The sequence below is a fragment of the Indicator indicator genome, chromosome Z (assembly GCF_027791375.1).
Source record: "Indicator indicator isolate 239-I01 chromosome Z, UM_Iind_1.1, whole genome shotgun sequence".
NCBI classification, from domain to species: domain Eukaryota; kingdom Metazoa; phylum Chordata; class Aves; order Piciformes; family Indicatoridae; genus Indicator; species Indicator indicator.
Window position 1 is genome coordinate 53104256 of NC_072053.1, and position 12483 is coordinate 53116738.

At 40.8% G+C, this 12483-nt stretch overlaps 2 protein-coding genes across 2 annotated transcripts in view; both read right to left on the reverse strand.

Annotated features, from left to right (window-relative positions):
* The window catches only part of KIF27 (kinesin family member 27), a 34686-nt gene extending 32408 nt beyond the window's left edge, over positions 1-2278 (reverse strand). Inside the window, 2 exon segments of the mRNA XM_054397698.1 lie at positions 672-872; positions 1969-2278. Coding sequence (XP_054253673.1) covers positions 672-872; positions 1969-2278 — 511 coding nt within the window.
* A 1145-nt stretch (positions 2279-3423) lies between these two features.
* Positions 3424-10762, reverse strand: QNG1 (Q-nucleotide N-glycosylase 1). Its single transcript, XM_054397850.1, has 4 exons — positions 10426-10762; positions 9254-9513; positions 4874-5069; positions 3424-3841 (listed from the first exon to the last, which is right to left on the reverse strand). Exons 1-4 carry the CDS (start codon positions 10760-10762, stop codon positions 3609-3611), a joined length of 1026 nt encoding a protein of 341 aa, XP_054253825.1. The 3' UTR covers positions 3424-3608.
* Between the last annotated feature and the right edge of the window lie 1721 nt (positions 10763-12483).

The window sequence follows — 12483 nt, forward strand, 5'->3', positions numbered from 1 at the left end:
AAATATATGGCAGAGTCCTTATGAAGCAATGATATTGCACTAAATTTGTACTTTCTTCCAGCTACAAACAAGAAAACTATACCAGCTCAATACAACAATACATTGGTATTAAACATAACAGTTAGAATGTAAAGAAAACTAAAACAAAACAGACAGTACAGTTACAGAATAAAATATCTCTGCTGTGGATTTTTTTCCTAGTATTTTCATTTAGCGTACAGCAGAACTATAGGAAAAGGGTTAATTTCAATGCCTCCAAAATATCAGATTCTATTATTAATGAAACATTTTAGTCTACTCATTTAATACCGAAAGACAAGCAAACATTTACAGTGTAAGTGGTTTAAAAACCATAATTCTGATGGGAGAAGCAAAAGTTTAACGTTAAAATACTCAGGTGAATAATCCTGCTATTGCATTTCTAGACAGAAATTTACTGAAGTAGTAAACTGTATTTTTACTTTAGCATTTATTGCCATTTCTGATGGAGCATCTATATTGCTCACAGGCATCTAAAACCCCCAAACTGTTTCACATCAGCTAAGCTAAGTTTATATGGCTATTTAACTGTTTGAAGTATTAGTAATGAAAACACACTTTCAAGAGATGGGAAGTATTTCTTGGTACACAACTGAAACCAAACACATTAAATTCTAGAGCAGAAATCCTACCTGTATTTCCCTTTTCATCCTCTCGGATATGTAATTCTTTTGCAGAGGTCTCCAACTCCAATAAATCTCGAAGTTCTTCTTTGTAAACCTCTATATAAGATACCTTCACATGGAAGTCACTGTTACAGTTTTCAGAAATATGATGAAATAATTCCTCAATAGCCCGTGGGATGATGCCCTTTTCATCCTCTGCAACTGATGCTAAAATACAAGCAAAGATGTCACAGAAGCCCAGTCATTCTGCTGCATAGATTACAAACACTGAAGATTGACAGGCCTGTGAGATTTGGTACTACTTTGTGAATACCTGTTTTCTAGGATTCAAAAATACTTGTTTGAATCCATTAATAGGATTCAGTGTTAAAATCTAAAATACATAACATTATAACCACAAAACTGTGAAAAATATGGAGTCTCCTTTAAATCTATACTCAAGAGATTTCTTTATTCCTCCTGCTGAGACTCAAAAAAAGGCAGAGTCTGCGGTCTGTCTCTTCAGCCTCTACAGTAAACTTTATTTTTTGTGCATAGGGAAGAATAAAACTTAAACAGTCCTTCTTGTCACATTCATTGTGTAAATGCTTAGGGTTGGATTGAGTTACTAGAGAACATCTTATTCTTTTGAAATCAGGTGATTAAATTTTGTACATACAGAACATGTTTTCCTGTGGGTGCTCTCACTTTTTAAAGCATGTTCAGTAGTTTGTTGAACTGTTGATCTCTTATTCTTCTACAACTGGAGTTGTTCAGCCTGAATAAGGCTCAGGGGAGACCTTTCTCGCATGTAGCAAGGAGAAAGAGAAATTGCCTCTAGTTGCGCCAGGGTAGGTTTAAATTGTACATTAAGGAGAATTACTTCACTGAAAGGGTTGTTAAGCATTGGAGCAGGCTGCCCAGGGAACTGATTGAGCCATCATCACTGGAGGTATTTAAAAGACATATAGGTGGGGTGCTTAGGGACGTGGTTTAGTGATGGATTTGGCAGTGTTAGGTTAACAGTTGGACTCAATGACCTTAAGAGTCTTCAGCAACTACAATGATTCTATGATTCTAAATAAAAAGATTTTAATACCTACCAAGAGGTTTTAAATAATTATACCCATTGCAAGACTCAAGTTACAAATTTCTAAACAATCATCTAAAGAAACTTTTTCAAGGAAAGGTAAATCCTATGTAGCAAGAATCTCTAAAACAATAAATTTCAAGAAGAAATTCTAGTTTAACTTGCATGCTAAAATGAAGAACAAGAAACGTCATGTTATAAATTGTATAAACCCCTGAACTTTGTAAAACCTACCAATGTGGCCACCTCCAATGGTGTAAGTCTTGCCAGAACCCGTTTGTCCATAAGCAAACACTGTAGCATTGTATCCATTAGTCAAAGACATTAGAAGAGGCTTAATACAAACAGCATAAACTTCTTCTTGGGTTGAGTTTTTGCCAAACACGAAATCAAAAGTGAAGACACGGTCTTTACCAATGATAATCTGTTGGGTGTTTGGGACTAGTCTTACACACGTTTGGTGGTTATGAAGCACTTCTTTGAAAAGCAGAGGTCTGACTCGAACTGCAACTTTAACTGGTGTCTCTTCCATGCCAGAATCCATCCCTGTGCTCCCCATGAAGCATTCACATAGTCAATAAAATGCCTGCAACTAAGAAAATCAGGACACTGCCATCAGAAATAGCTGTATAACTACAGATTGAAAACACATTTTGGTCAACTTCAGTTTTTATTTACCTAGGCATGTTAATTTTAACCCCCTAGGAAGTACTTTTTAAAAAGTGCCAACATGCTCCCTTTCTTTTAAAATTGTATTACATAAATAAATAAACAAACAAATCAGGGCGGGGGGGGGGGGGAGAGAGGAAGAGAGAGAGGGAAAAATTTATTCACTACTTCGTACAATAACGTGAAAATATAAACCAGGTGTTTGCCAAAGCTACAAAAATACGCCGGTGCTGACCCATTGTGTGCTCTTGGCCGCCAGAAGGCAGGAGCACCTACTACGGGTACGGTTTTTGCTGGCAGGGGTATTCTGAGAGCGGGACAGTACATTTTCCGTATTTGTTCTATCTCGAAGAGGTCTTTCTACTTCAAACCTGCAAGCAGCCCGGAAAGGGATCACGTCAGGGTCTCGGGAGCCGTCCTCGGAATCCAAGCGCCCGGGCTGGCGGGGCCTCAGAATCCCGCTACAGCTCCCGCAAGGGGCCGCCGGCGCTGAACGGAAAGGGACAGCAGAGAGTGAGGCAGGCCGCGGAGGAGCCCGCCGAGGCGGCGGCCGCCTCTGGCTCTCCCTTGTTTACTGCGTTTCGCTAGGCAACGGCAGCAACGTCCGGCGACGCCAGAGCGGTACCACCTCGCACGCTGCCGCCTACAGCACCCCGCGGCGGCAGGAATGCGGGGGTGGAGGGCCTGCAGGCAGGCGCGGGCTGCAGCAGGCGAAGCAGCTCCGCGCTGTGGGCTGAAAGGCGCCGCGTTCCCTTGTTCAGCCCGCTCCGGTGAAAACAAGCACATCCTCCGTACAAGTCCTGTCACCGCACTATTGATTGGGTGAAGGCACTAGCTCAGCCTTCATCGCGGACGCCTGCAGGCGGCCACCGAAGTGCAGTCATGGTGCGACATCTGCCAGGCCCGGCCTACCCGGCGCAGAAACACACATGACAAGCCCGTGTGCAAAGACACCCACGTACACAAATACAGAACCGCAAAGTGGCAGTAATAAACTTTATATTCACATGTACTGTCCAGCAATGCTTACACTATTACTTCCAGTCATGGTCAGCAGAAGATTCAGACGAAAAAGAGAGCAAGTGTTACCATCACAAAAAGCCATTTGATTTAGCCAGCTTCAAAACAGAATATGACCAACTGCAGTATGGAAGGAGTAACTGCAATTCAGACAATGCATCAACATAATAGCAATCACACTGGACTTAGTAATATATACACCGCACTCGGTGAAAGGGAATATCTTTCATATCTTCCCTATGATCCCTGGCATAGTCCCAAAGATAATAATCAAGTAAAACTGCATTGATCTTTCCATGCATGTCCTGGCCCTTCTTCTCATAGAGCTCCAGCAAGTGCTTACAAACCAATGCACAACACCAAATGGAACAGCCACGGATCTCTACCTCCTCTTTATCTCCAGACTGGAAAACTGTTCCTGCAGGACACAATACAGCAATTCAATTATTTTCAAGAGACAAAAGCCCCAGGATGTGAGTTTGCTTCTTCCCCTGACCTCCTCGCTCCACATTTACTCAATTCTAGGACTACAATTTTTTTTTACCTGCATCACAACTGCTAACAATAGTCCTATATATTTTCTAAATCATTAATTTTACCATATGCACTTAGAATACTCCCCTTTCAATTAAAACATCCTGTACTCTAAGAAAGTAGTATAAGAAAAGAATATCTACTTGGTTGTCTGCAGTATAACATGACCATTTCTTTGCTTGTGGAGGCAAAAAGGATAATCAACCTGCAATTTGTGTATTTTCTACCAGGATAACTCTAAGATAAAAAACAAAACAAACAAAAAACACAAGCCACCAACCAACCACCACCACCACCAAAAAACTCCAACCAACAACACTGCCCACAAAATCCCCAACTATGTATAAAATAAATATAAAGGAACCTATTTGTTGCATGACTTGGACAGGAGTGTCCTTATTAGGATTCATGGAAAAGATAAATTTGCTATATAACATGGCCATTCTATTAAGATCCACGGAGGACTGCATTTCTGTCTGTCTTGCTGTGCTATTTTTAAATTCAGGTTTTTGTTACTGAAGTTCACAGTAAGTACCAGAAATGGAACTATGCTTAAAAATTAGAGACTCTAGAGTCTTATGCAATTAGCTTCATTTAAAACTATTTTTTTTAATGGAAGCTTAAAAATATTACCTTGCTTGTCACCAGCAGTTTGATACAGATGAAGAGGAATCCTCATGCTTTTACAGCATGTATGGACTACTGACAAAACTGTTGCTTATTTAAATCTCAAAAATTACAAGTATACTCACGCTGAAAAAAAGTAGTTTTGGAAACATCAGTCCTTCAGAAACTTAGGAGATGAATTTGTTTAGTGTCTCTTTAATCCTTCCCTTATCAAGGTATAAGTCAAAGAACAGCTCTATCTCTATTAAAAATGTAGAGGTGAGACTATATTAATAAGGGAGGCACAAACCTTCACGTAATTTTTTCATTAGCTCTTCAGAATACTTCATTGCTTTTAAATGAACAAGAACTTGAGGAATTCTGTAGTCAGCAAATATAGTCAGACTAGAAATGTCATTGAAACAGCCATCTCCTTTGCCTTCTAGTACACTCCATATGTCTGCCACAAGTATTTGTGCCCGCTTGTAGAAAGACACCTTTTTCTTCTGGTGAAAGAAATTTGTCAGTTAAGTACCTGAAACACCAACAAATACAGCAAATAACATGTACACATTATTCTATGAAACGTAAACTATTATTTGGTTAATCAAACATATTACTTCACTAACACAAGATAGAAATTCAACACTCAAAACACCTTAAAATGTGAATACTGGAACATGAACAACTACTGTGTGGAAAGCTCATTAACAAATGGAAGCAAAAGAAAAACACAACGGAAGTCATTGTAGTGGAGCAAAATTTGATTAGATTCTGCTTGAATCTCAGAACACATGGATGTTGGTTTACTTCCACTTGCAAACACTGTACTTCAAGTCCAGCAAACATTCTTTCAGAAACACTAGAATTCACCCAACCTTTTATTTCAAGTGTAAAAGGCATGTATCAGACCACAATTTTTTTTTTTAAATCAGTTTATGCATAATGTTAAGGAAATAAAATTCTAGTGAAAATTTCAGTGGATGCTCCTCTGTGTTGTGTAGTGTATCTTGTCAGTTAAAGAGCGGAAAATTAATCCCAGTAGAACGTGTATTCACAAATACAAGGGTTTGTTAGATACTACACATGGTTCTATTTTTGTCATCCACTTTTTTTGCTGGTGCTAATCCTGGAAGGATTTACATGCTTTGGTGACTGCTCACAAGGGGAAAAAATAAAGATATGCTGTGATCTGTACGCTGTTGAGGTTTTCACTCCTTCATGAACACAAGGTGTGAATGTAAATCCACATCTTTAAAAATAAAAGGTATTAGTGGATTGTGTTTTTCTCCTCCTGATATAGCTAGATGGCATTTTCAGCTTCTGACAAAACGTGCCAAACAACATGAAACTAGAATTGGTAGTTTGAAATACAAGTAGGTGGGGATTCAACTTATTTCCAGTTTTACTCCATCACTGTTCAGATCACCATGATTTATAAATGGCATTTTTAAGCTAATTTGACATTATTCCCAAGATTCTACAACTACCCCTGACAGCCAGGCATATTTTGGTGGTTAAATGCTATTTTCCAAGAGTACTGAGAACAGGATATCCAGAACAACTGACAGAACAGTTTCTAAAACAAAACCGTTCCTTCCCTGTGCTTCATCCTATACTTGGCATAGATGCATAAACTTACTTCTAGAGAAAACCACCATTCTGTGTATTAATAAAACACCACTTGAAACGTTACAACAGGAAGTAATAATTAAGAGACCAAATTCCATCTTAGCTCCTATTAACCCAAAGCTAATGGAAACCAGGCAGATTTCTCCTTCTAGATATAGAACTCAATGTCTCTGGCACCACATCACTTTTCAAGACCAGAGGAAGGGAGAATTCAATTTGAATTTTTTCATCTTGTGTTGCAATTTAATTTGTAAACAAAATCCTGGATGGGACGTATTGAGTAGATCAATTTATAATTTTGCTGTTTCAATTTATTTTTATGCTGCATATAGCTTCTGACACTGATGTAAAATTACTGAGATGTAAAAAAGACTATCAAGCATTTCTAGTAAATTTTCTCACCATTTTTTTCCACAGAAAACAAGGAAAGCTTTACATGGATGATACTATGTCTCAAAGATACTACCATTGGAACATTTTACCAGCTGGCACTACAAATATTCTTTTTTTTTTGTCATGCAACACACTCACCTTCCAGTGAGTATATAAGGACACTTGTGTCTCCTCTCCACTAAAATGAGCCAGTATCAAGAGACGTAAGTAATTCTGACCTACTGATACTAAAAGAAGGGAGGAATATTGTGTTGGCAAAAAGCAAAATATGATAGCTAGTAAAAAAGGAAAGAAAAAAGGAATAGCAGGATCATGAGAATAATAGTCTAATATTTAAACTTCTGCCACAGCATCTAAACATGAACTACACAGCCAGAGACAAAAAGCTTTACGGAATTTTGGGTTTGGTTCGCAAGTCACTTTTTGTAAGCGGAAGAACACTGGCAGTTTCTATAATTACATTCAGTAGTGTGTCATTCTGAAGAGTATTTTGTGTGTTTGGAAAAATACATGGCCAAATAATCATGTTAATTTTAGAAGTTCCCCTAGACATTCAGAATGCAGGAGAGCTACAGTATTTATTTTATAATCATATATAATTCTATTATGGTGGGTTACTGAGAAACAGTGGTTTGCTATTAGGTATTTCACCATCTTTCAGTTCCCTTTATTGAAGGCGATGTCTTAAGAGTTCAACCTGCTGCCAGAGAAATTATGTTGGTAAAATGATCCATGTCACCTCGCATCAGGTGCTAACATTGGAGGGGCTTTGAGTTGTAGTTTTGGCCTGTGCATGTCTTTACCTTTTTTTGCTGCTGTTTGTTTGGTCAAGGGATTTTTGTTGTTTTCTTGGGGGCTGTTGATTTTTTTGTTGTTTTTAAAACAAGCAGGGCATAAACTTGGTCTGTGTTATTTCACCAACCTTCAAAATACACATCTTGCTTAGTGAAAGCAGAAAACCAGCTTCCCTACTCATGCAACAGGCTTTACTGCTTTACTGCTATGTCAGTGCTTACAGTCTGCAATCATTTTTCGAATATCTTTTCGTTCTGTAGTCTGCTGCTGCCTTTAGGAAGACTTGCTTTATAAAGCACTCAGCATCATGCATCATCTCATGAAAGACATTATGTTAGTGAATACAGTCACTATAAAGATAAGAAAATACACTATCATTTTACTTGGAAAATATTTTCTTTTTCATAAATGGATCATAAAAAATGAAAAAAAAAATGAAAAAAAATCCCAATAAATTAAACAAGTACCTTTAAAGACTAGTTAGACAGGACCTGTGATTCCTCATGTAAATATACCTTAATTCATAGCAGAGACAAGAGAAAATAAAATCATGCCACCTAAGGGCAGATTTGAGTGATTAATGCAATGGATTCAAAGCTCCAGTGACTGGTATTCCATAGTTACCTTGAAAAGGCTGCACAGACTATTAGTATGGTCTACACTGTCACTAGAATAGAGTATTCTGGAGGGAATGTCATCACAGCTGAAGTAGTAGTCCACAGACGAAACTGAGCACAGGAGCAATCACAGATGGCACTAATGCTAAACAAAGATCATGCCCATACAGGCAAAACCTGAGACACAAAAAACCAGTAGACAGTCTGTTTACTTCCCATCAGTTTCCTTCAAGACAACTGTTCCAAAAAGCTGAGAACCCTGACAAAAGTATAGGTTATTTCTGACCTGTGGTCATTTGTGCAGTACCTGTTGACTCAGCAACAGTTATAGTGTGGATTCCCAGTAGTTGTGCATTTTCACATCTCTACTGGAGTTTCATATCCTTCAGTAGCAGTGGAGATCCTTGAGGTAAAAGAAGGGATATGGGAAGAGGGGGCTTGGTAGCAATTAGCTGTGGAGATCCTCAAAGTAAAAGATGAGAGAGATGAAGAGACAGGGGTTGGTAGAAATTCAAGGGAGGAAGGAGAAAAGGAGAAACAAAGGATAAAATATTTTGATTTCTCAGGCAGAAATTATTTCAAATGTTCTGCATTTTTAAGGAGCAGAAAGGAGTCATGATCGAATTGTGGATTTGGAGTATGTCAAAATAAACTATATCAAAGTGATGAAGACAGACAGCATATGAAAAAATAGCTCTCCTTTGGGGAAAAAAGGTGACCCTTGTCTTTAGAAATACATTTCTGACTAGTTAAGCACTCACAACTCCTTTACTGTTAATAAATGGTGTGATTTTGTTTTCACAAGTTTAGATTGGTTAGACAAATGAAATGTCAGTAATTTTACCACAGCTTACCAAAAAGTACACTATGCTCCAGAAGCATTATTTTAAAAACCTTCTTTGCTATTTGAATGTCTCATAGCACCTTACATAATTATGATCAACTGTTTCAAAGTCTGATTTTCTTTTCATTATACAGATCAGTGTCTTTAATGATTTGAGGCAAAAATATTAAAATAATAGTAATTTTCCTTCTTCCCTTGAATTTTACTTTTTAATACACTGAGTTCCACAAAAATATTTCTGTTCATTTTCCATCTCATGGATTAAAAAAAAAAAACTTAGCCATTAACAAATACCAGATTAATTCTGAGCTGACTGTCCTCTCAGAAAAACTTACATAGACAAAAAAAAAAAAATCACAATTAGTAAGGATTAAATTCTGATCATATGATAGTGTCAGAAATTGCTTACCTCAAATACAGCTTCATCTCTGTAAGAAGGAAAATTTTCCAGTACTAGACATAGTAGTTTCTGAGCACTTTTCTCACTCATTTTAACACAGGTAAGGAAAGAGCCTCCAAACTTCTCCAACAGAACCGTTCCACTTTCATTCAGCACTCGATGTCTTTCTTCAATCAAAGGTATGGGCTCTTCTGTATCAGAGCGAAATACATGTCTAACCTGGTCAAGAGTCATGGTGGCAAAATACGATGCACTGGTAATAGGTATTCCTTCAGAAAAGTAAAAATAAGATGTTTAGGCTATCATAGCATAACCTAAGTTCTAATGCAAAGGCCTGCTGCCAATGAGAGCATTTACGGAGTAAGACCCAAAGAGGCTATGAGCTCCTTAAACTGACCTGAGTGTTCAGCAACAGCTGCTTAAAACTAAATTTGTGTTTGCACACAGTGGAACCTTTCTTACTTTTTATGTGTAATTTTTCCAAGTCACTTAGTCTTCAAGTGTGGTGTTTACACAGCACACTGGCAAATAGCCTATACTCAGCATAGTCAGCAAAGACTTGTTTTCCCTTAGCTGCTAATCACGTTGCGCATTTACAAACAGTATCTTAACGCTAATGTTCCCTTAATTTACATGTATGTATAAAACTAGCTAAAACTTCCATCTTTATCTAAAATAGATTTTCCTCCCGATGACGGCGGGAGGAGCAAGGGCTAAAATGCTGATTTTGGAGGCATACGGGTTTCCAGACTTCTGGAGCTGCTCTCATGAGAGACTGGTTCAGAGAATTAAGCCTTACTGTCTCGTCTTCCGTGGAAACATGCAAGTTACCTTAACGACACATGTGAAGTAGCAGAAGTCATGGACTTCTTCATGGACCCATTACTGAAAGTCTTTTCAGCAAAAATGCGATAAACCATTTAGAACCTCCATTTATGCGGTTTCATTTTCAAGGCATTGTTGAAGCGTTTCCACTTATATCCCCTTAACTCTGGAACAGCCAACACGTACAGGTTCGTCAACCCAGGAAGCGATACTCTGCAGAAACGGTTCCCGTTTCTGAAGATAGCTACTCTACTTTACACGCATCGCTCCATAATACATCCCACCACCGGCTGCGCAGCGGGACGTACAGCCCGCCAGACGAGGCCAGGCCCTCCACTCCCCTGCCGCTCACTAACCGTCGTCCAGAGCCCTGTTGACGGCGGCGCAGAGGGACCAATAGCCGCTATACGTTTTACCCTTGTAGTTCACCAGGTACTTGTGCTCCTCCCGCTCGGACCAGAAGGAGAAGTTGAGAGTGTCCACCAGGAACACCCAGTTGACCGCCTCCTCGCTGGCGGCTCGGGGGTTCAGCTCGTGGAGGCTCTTCCACCCCGCCAGACCGAACTCCTCCGCCGAGGCTTTGTCAAACAAACTCTCCGCCACCCGCCGCGCCCCCTCCTCGTCCACGGAGACATCTTTGCTATGGCTCGCTATGAACTTGGCAGACTCCAAGGGGCACACGAACGTTTCCATACTCGATTGCCTCGCGGTGGACCGGAAACACGCACGCCATCAAGCCCAGCCCCTCTATCTCAACCCCTCCCCGCCCGGGATCAGCCAGGTGGCGGAGTGCCGATGGAAAGCAGTTCGGTCGCGAGTTGCCGCGGCGCACATCTCTCTTCTCAGACGCTGCTCGCTGAGGCGCGGCGCATCCGCACTGCACCCTTTCACCACCGCGGCGGTGCGGTTTAGGCCCTGTGCTGCGAATACTGGAAGGTCGGATGCGGTACCGCTTCCGCAGCGGAAGGCAGGACAAGAAGGATAGAGCGGAGACCCGAGGGAGGATGCGCACTAACCTCAGACTCGCGGGTGAGACTTCGCCGGCGAGACGCCCAACAGCACATCTTAAATCATGGACAGTTATTCTGAGAACCAACCATCTCTCCCCTTCACCCGCCTCCCCAGTCTTGCCAAAGTTGGACTACGTGCTCAGTTTCTTCGTAAGAACTTTTCCAGCAGATACTCATTATTGAGAAGACAAAAGCGGCAAACAAAACTCGTTAGCATGTCGATACATATGGAGCTCTCCTACGGATTAAAAAAAGGCAAAACAACCAGACCCAAACACGCAGCAGGCAAAACAAATCCACACTCATATTGAAGGCATACGTGAAAGCAGGGCACTAATGTTTTAGTTACATGTTGCCCCAAACCTGTGCCTTGGTTGCAGATGTCTCCTGCTAGCTTGCACTCAGCTGTGATAAAGATAGGGGAAAGTAATTTTGCTTCAGCTAATTAAGGGAGCGAGCGGGTGCAGTGCGTCTGAGACACTTGAGTTCAGAAGTTCAAGCATCCACTGACCCCTGCAGAGACCACCACCAGACATGCCGTGGCAGGAACTCCTGTTGTGGGGCAGAGGTTCTTTGTTCTGGGATCCAGTCAGGATGTTGCACGGGACGGAGTCCTTTAACAAGCGCGGATTATAAAAGCCCCCAGTGGGGGAAGGAATGTGTACATGTGGGAAGGCATGTACGCAGTGTTGTAAATCAGCCTTCTTTAACCGACTTTGCCCCTCATTTTTTTTTAGGAGGGAGCTTGTTTCTCACACAGCCTTTCCCACTCGAGTGCCACTGTGAAGATCCACCAACTGTGAAAAAGCAACGAAGTTTTTGCTTCAAAGAACGGGTTATAGCCCTGCAAATGTCAGCCTCACACATCACCTCTTACTTGGGAGCGGTGTACTGGGTTTGGCTGAGCTGGAGTTAATTCTCCCCAGAGCTTCTTTCGTGGTGCTGTTTTGCAGTGGTGGAGCTGGGTGTTGATAACACACCAGGATTTTGGCTACTGCTGAGCAAACGGACTCAGGCTGTGCTTTTCCAGCCATTTCCCACACAACAGTAGGCTGATGGCCCAGACCTGGGGAGGGCACAAGAGCTAGGCCAGTTGACCCAAACTGACCAATAGGCTACATTCCATACCTTATCACATCAGCTCAGATATAAAATCTAAGGGAAAGAAGGAAATGTGAAGAGCAATTATTGATGGTATCTGTCCTCCAAAGCAACTGCTACACTGAAGCCCTGGTTCCTGAGAAGTGGCCAAACATCACCTGCTGACGGGAAGTAGAGAATAACATCTTTGTTTACTCTTGCTTTCACACACAGCCTTTGATTTTGCTTCTCACCCCATTAAATTGCTCCTGTCTTAACTCATTGAATACCTTCGTATTTTCCCTCTCCTGTCTAAGAAGGGGA

What these genes read in the sequence shown, in the direction of transcription:
- QNG1 (XM_054397850.1), bottom strand. Translation starts at nt 10,762, where the DNA reads ATGGAAACGTTCGTGTGCCCCTTGGAGTCTGCCAAGTTCATAGCGAGC. An exon ending in CAACAGGGCTCTGGACGACG is followed by an intron (nt 9,514 to 10,425) that starts GTTAGTGAGCGG and finishes ACTTTTCTGAAG; the next exon opens with GAATACCTATTACCAGTGCA. An exon ending in AATGAAAAAATTACGTGAAG is followed by an intron (nt 3,842 to 4,873) that starts GTTTGTGCCTCC and finishes TGTGTCCTGCAG; the next exon opens with GAACAGTTTTCCAGTCTGGA.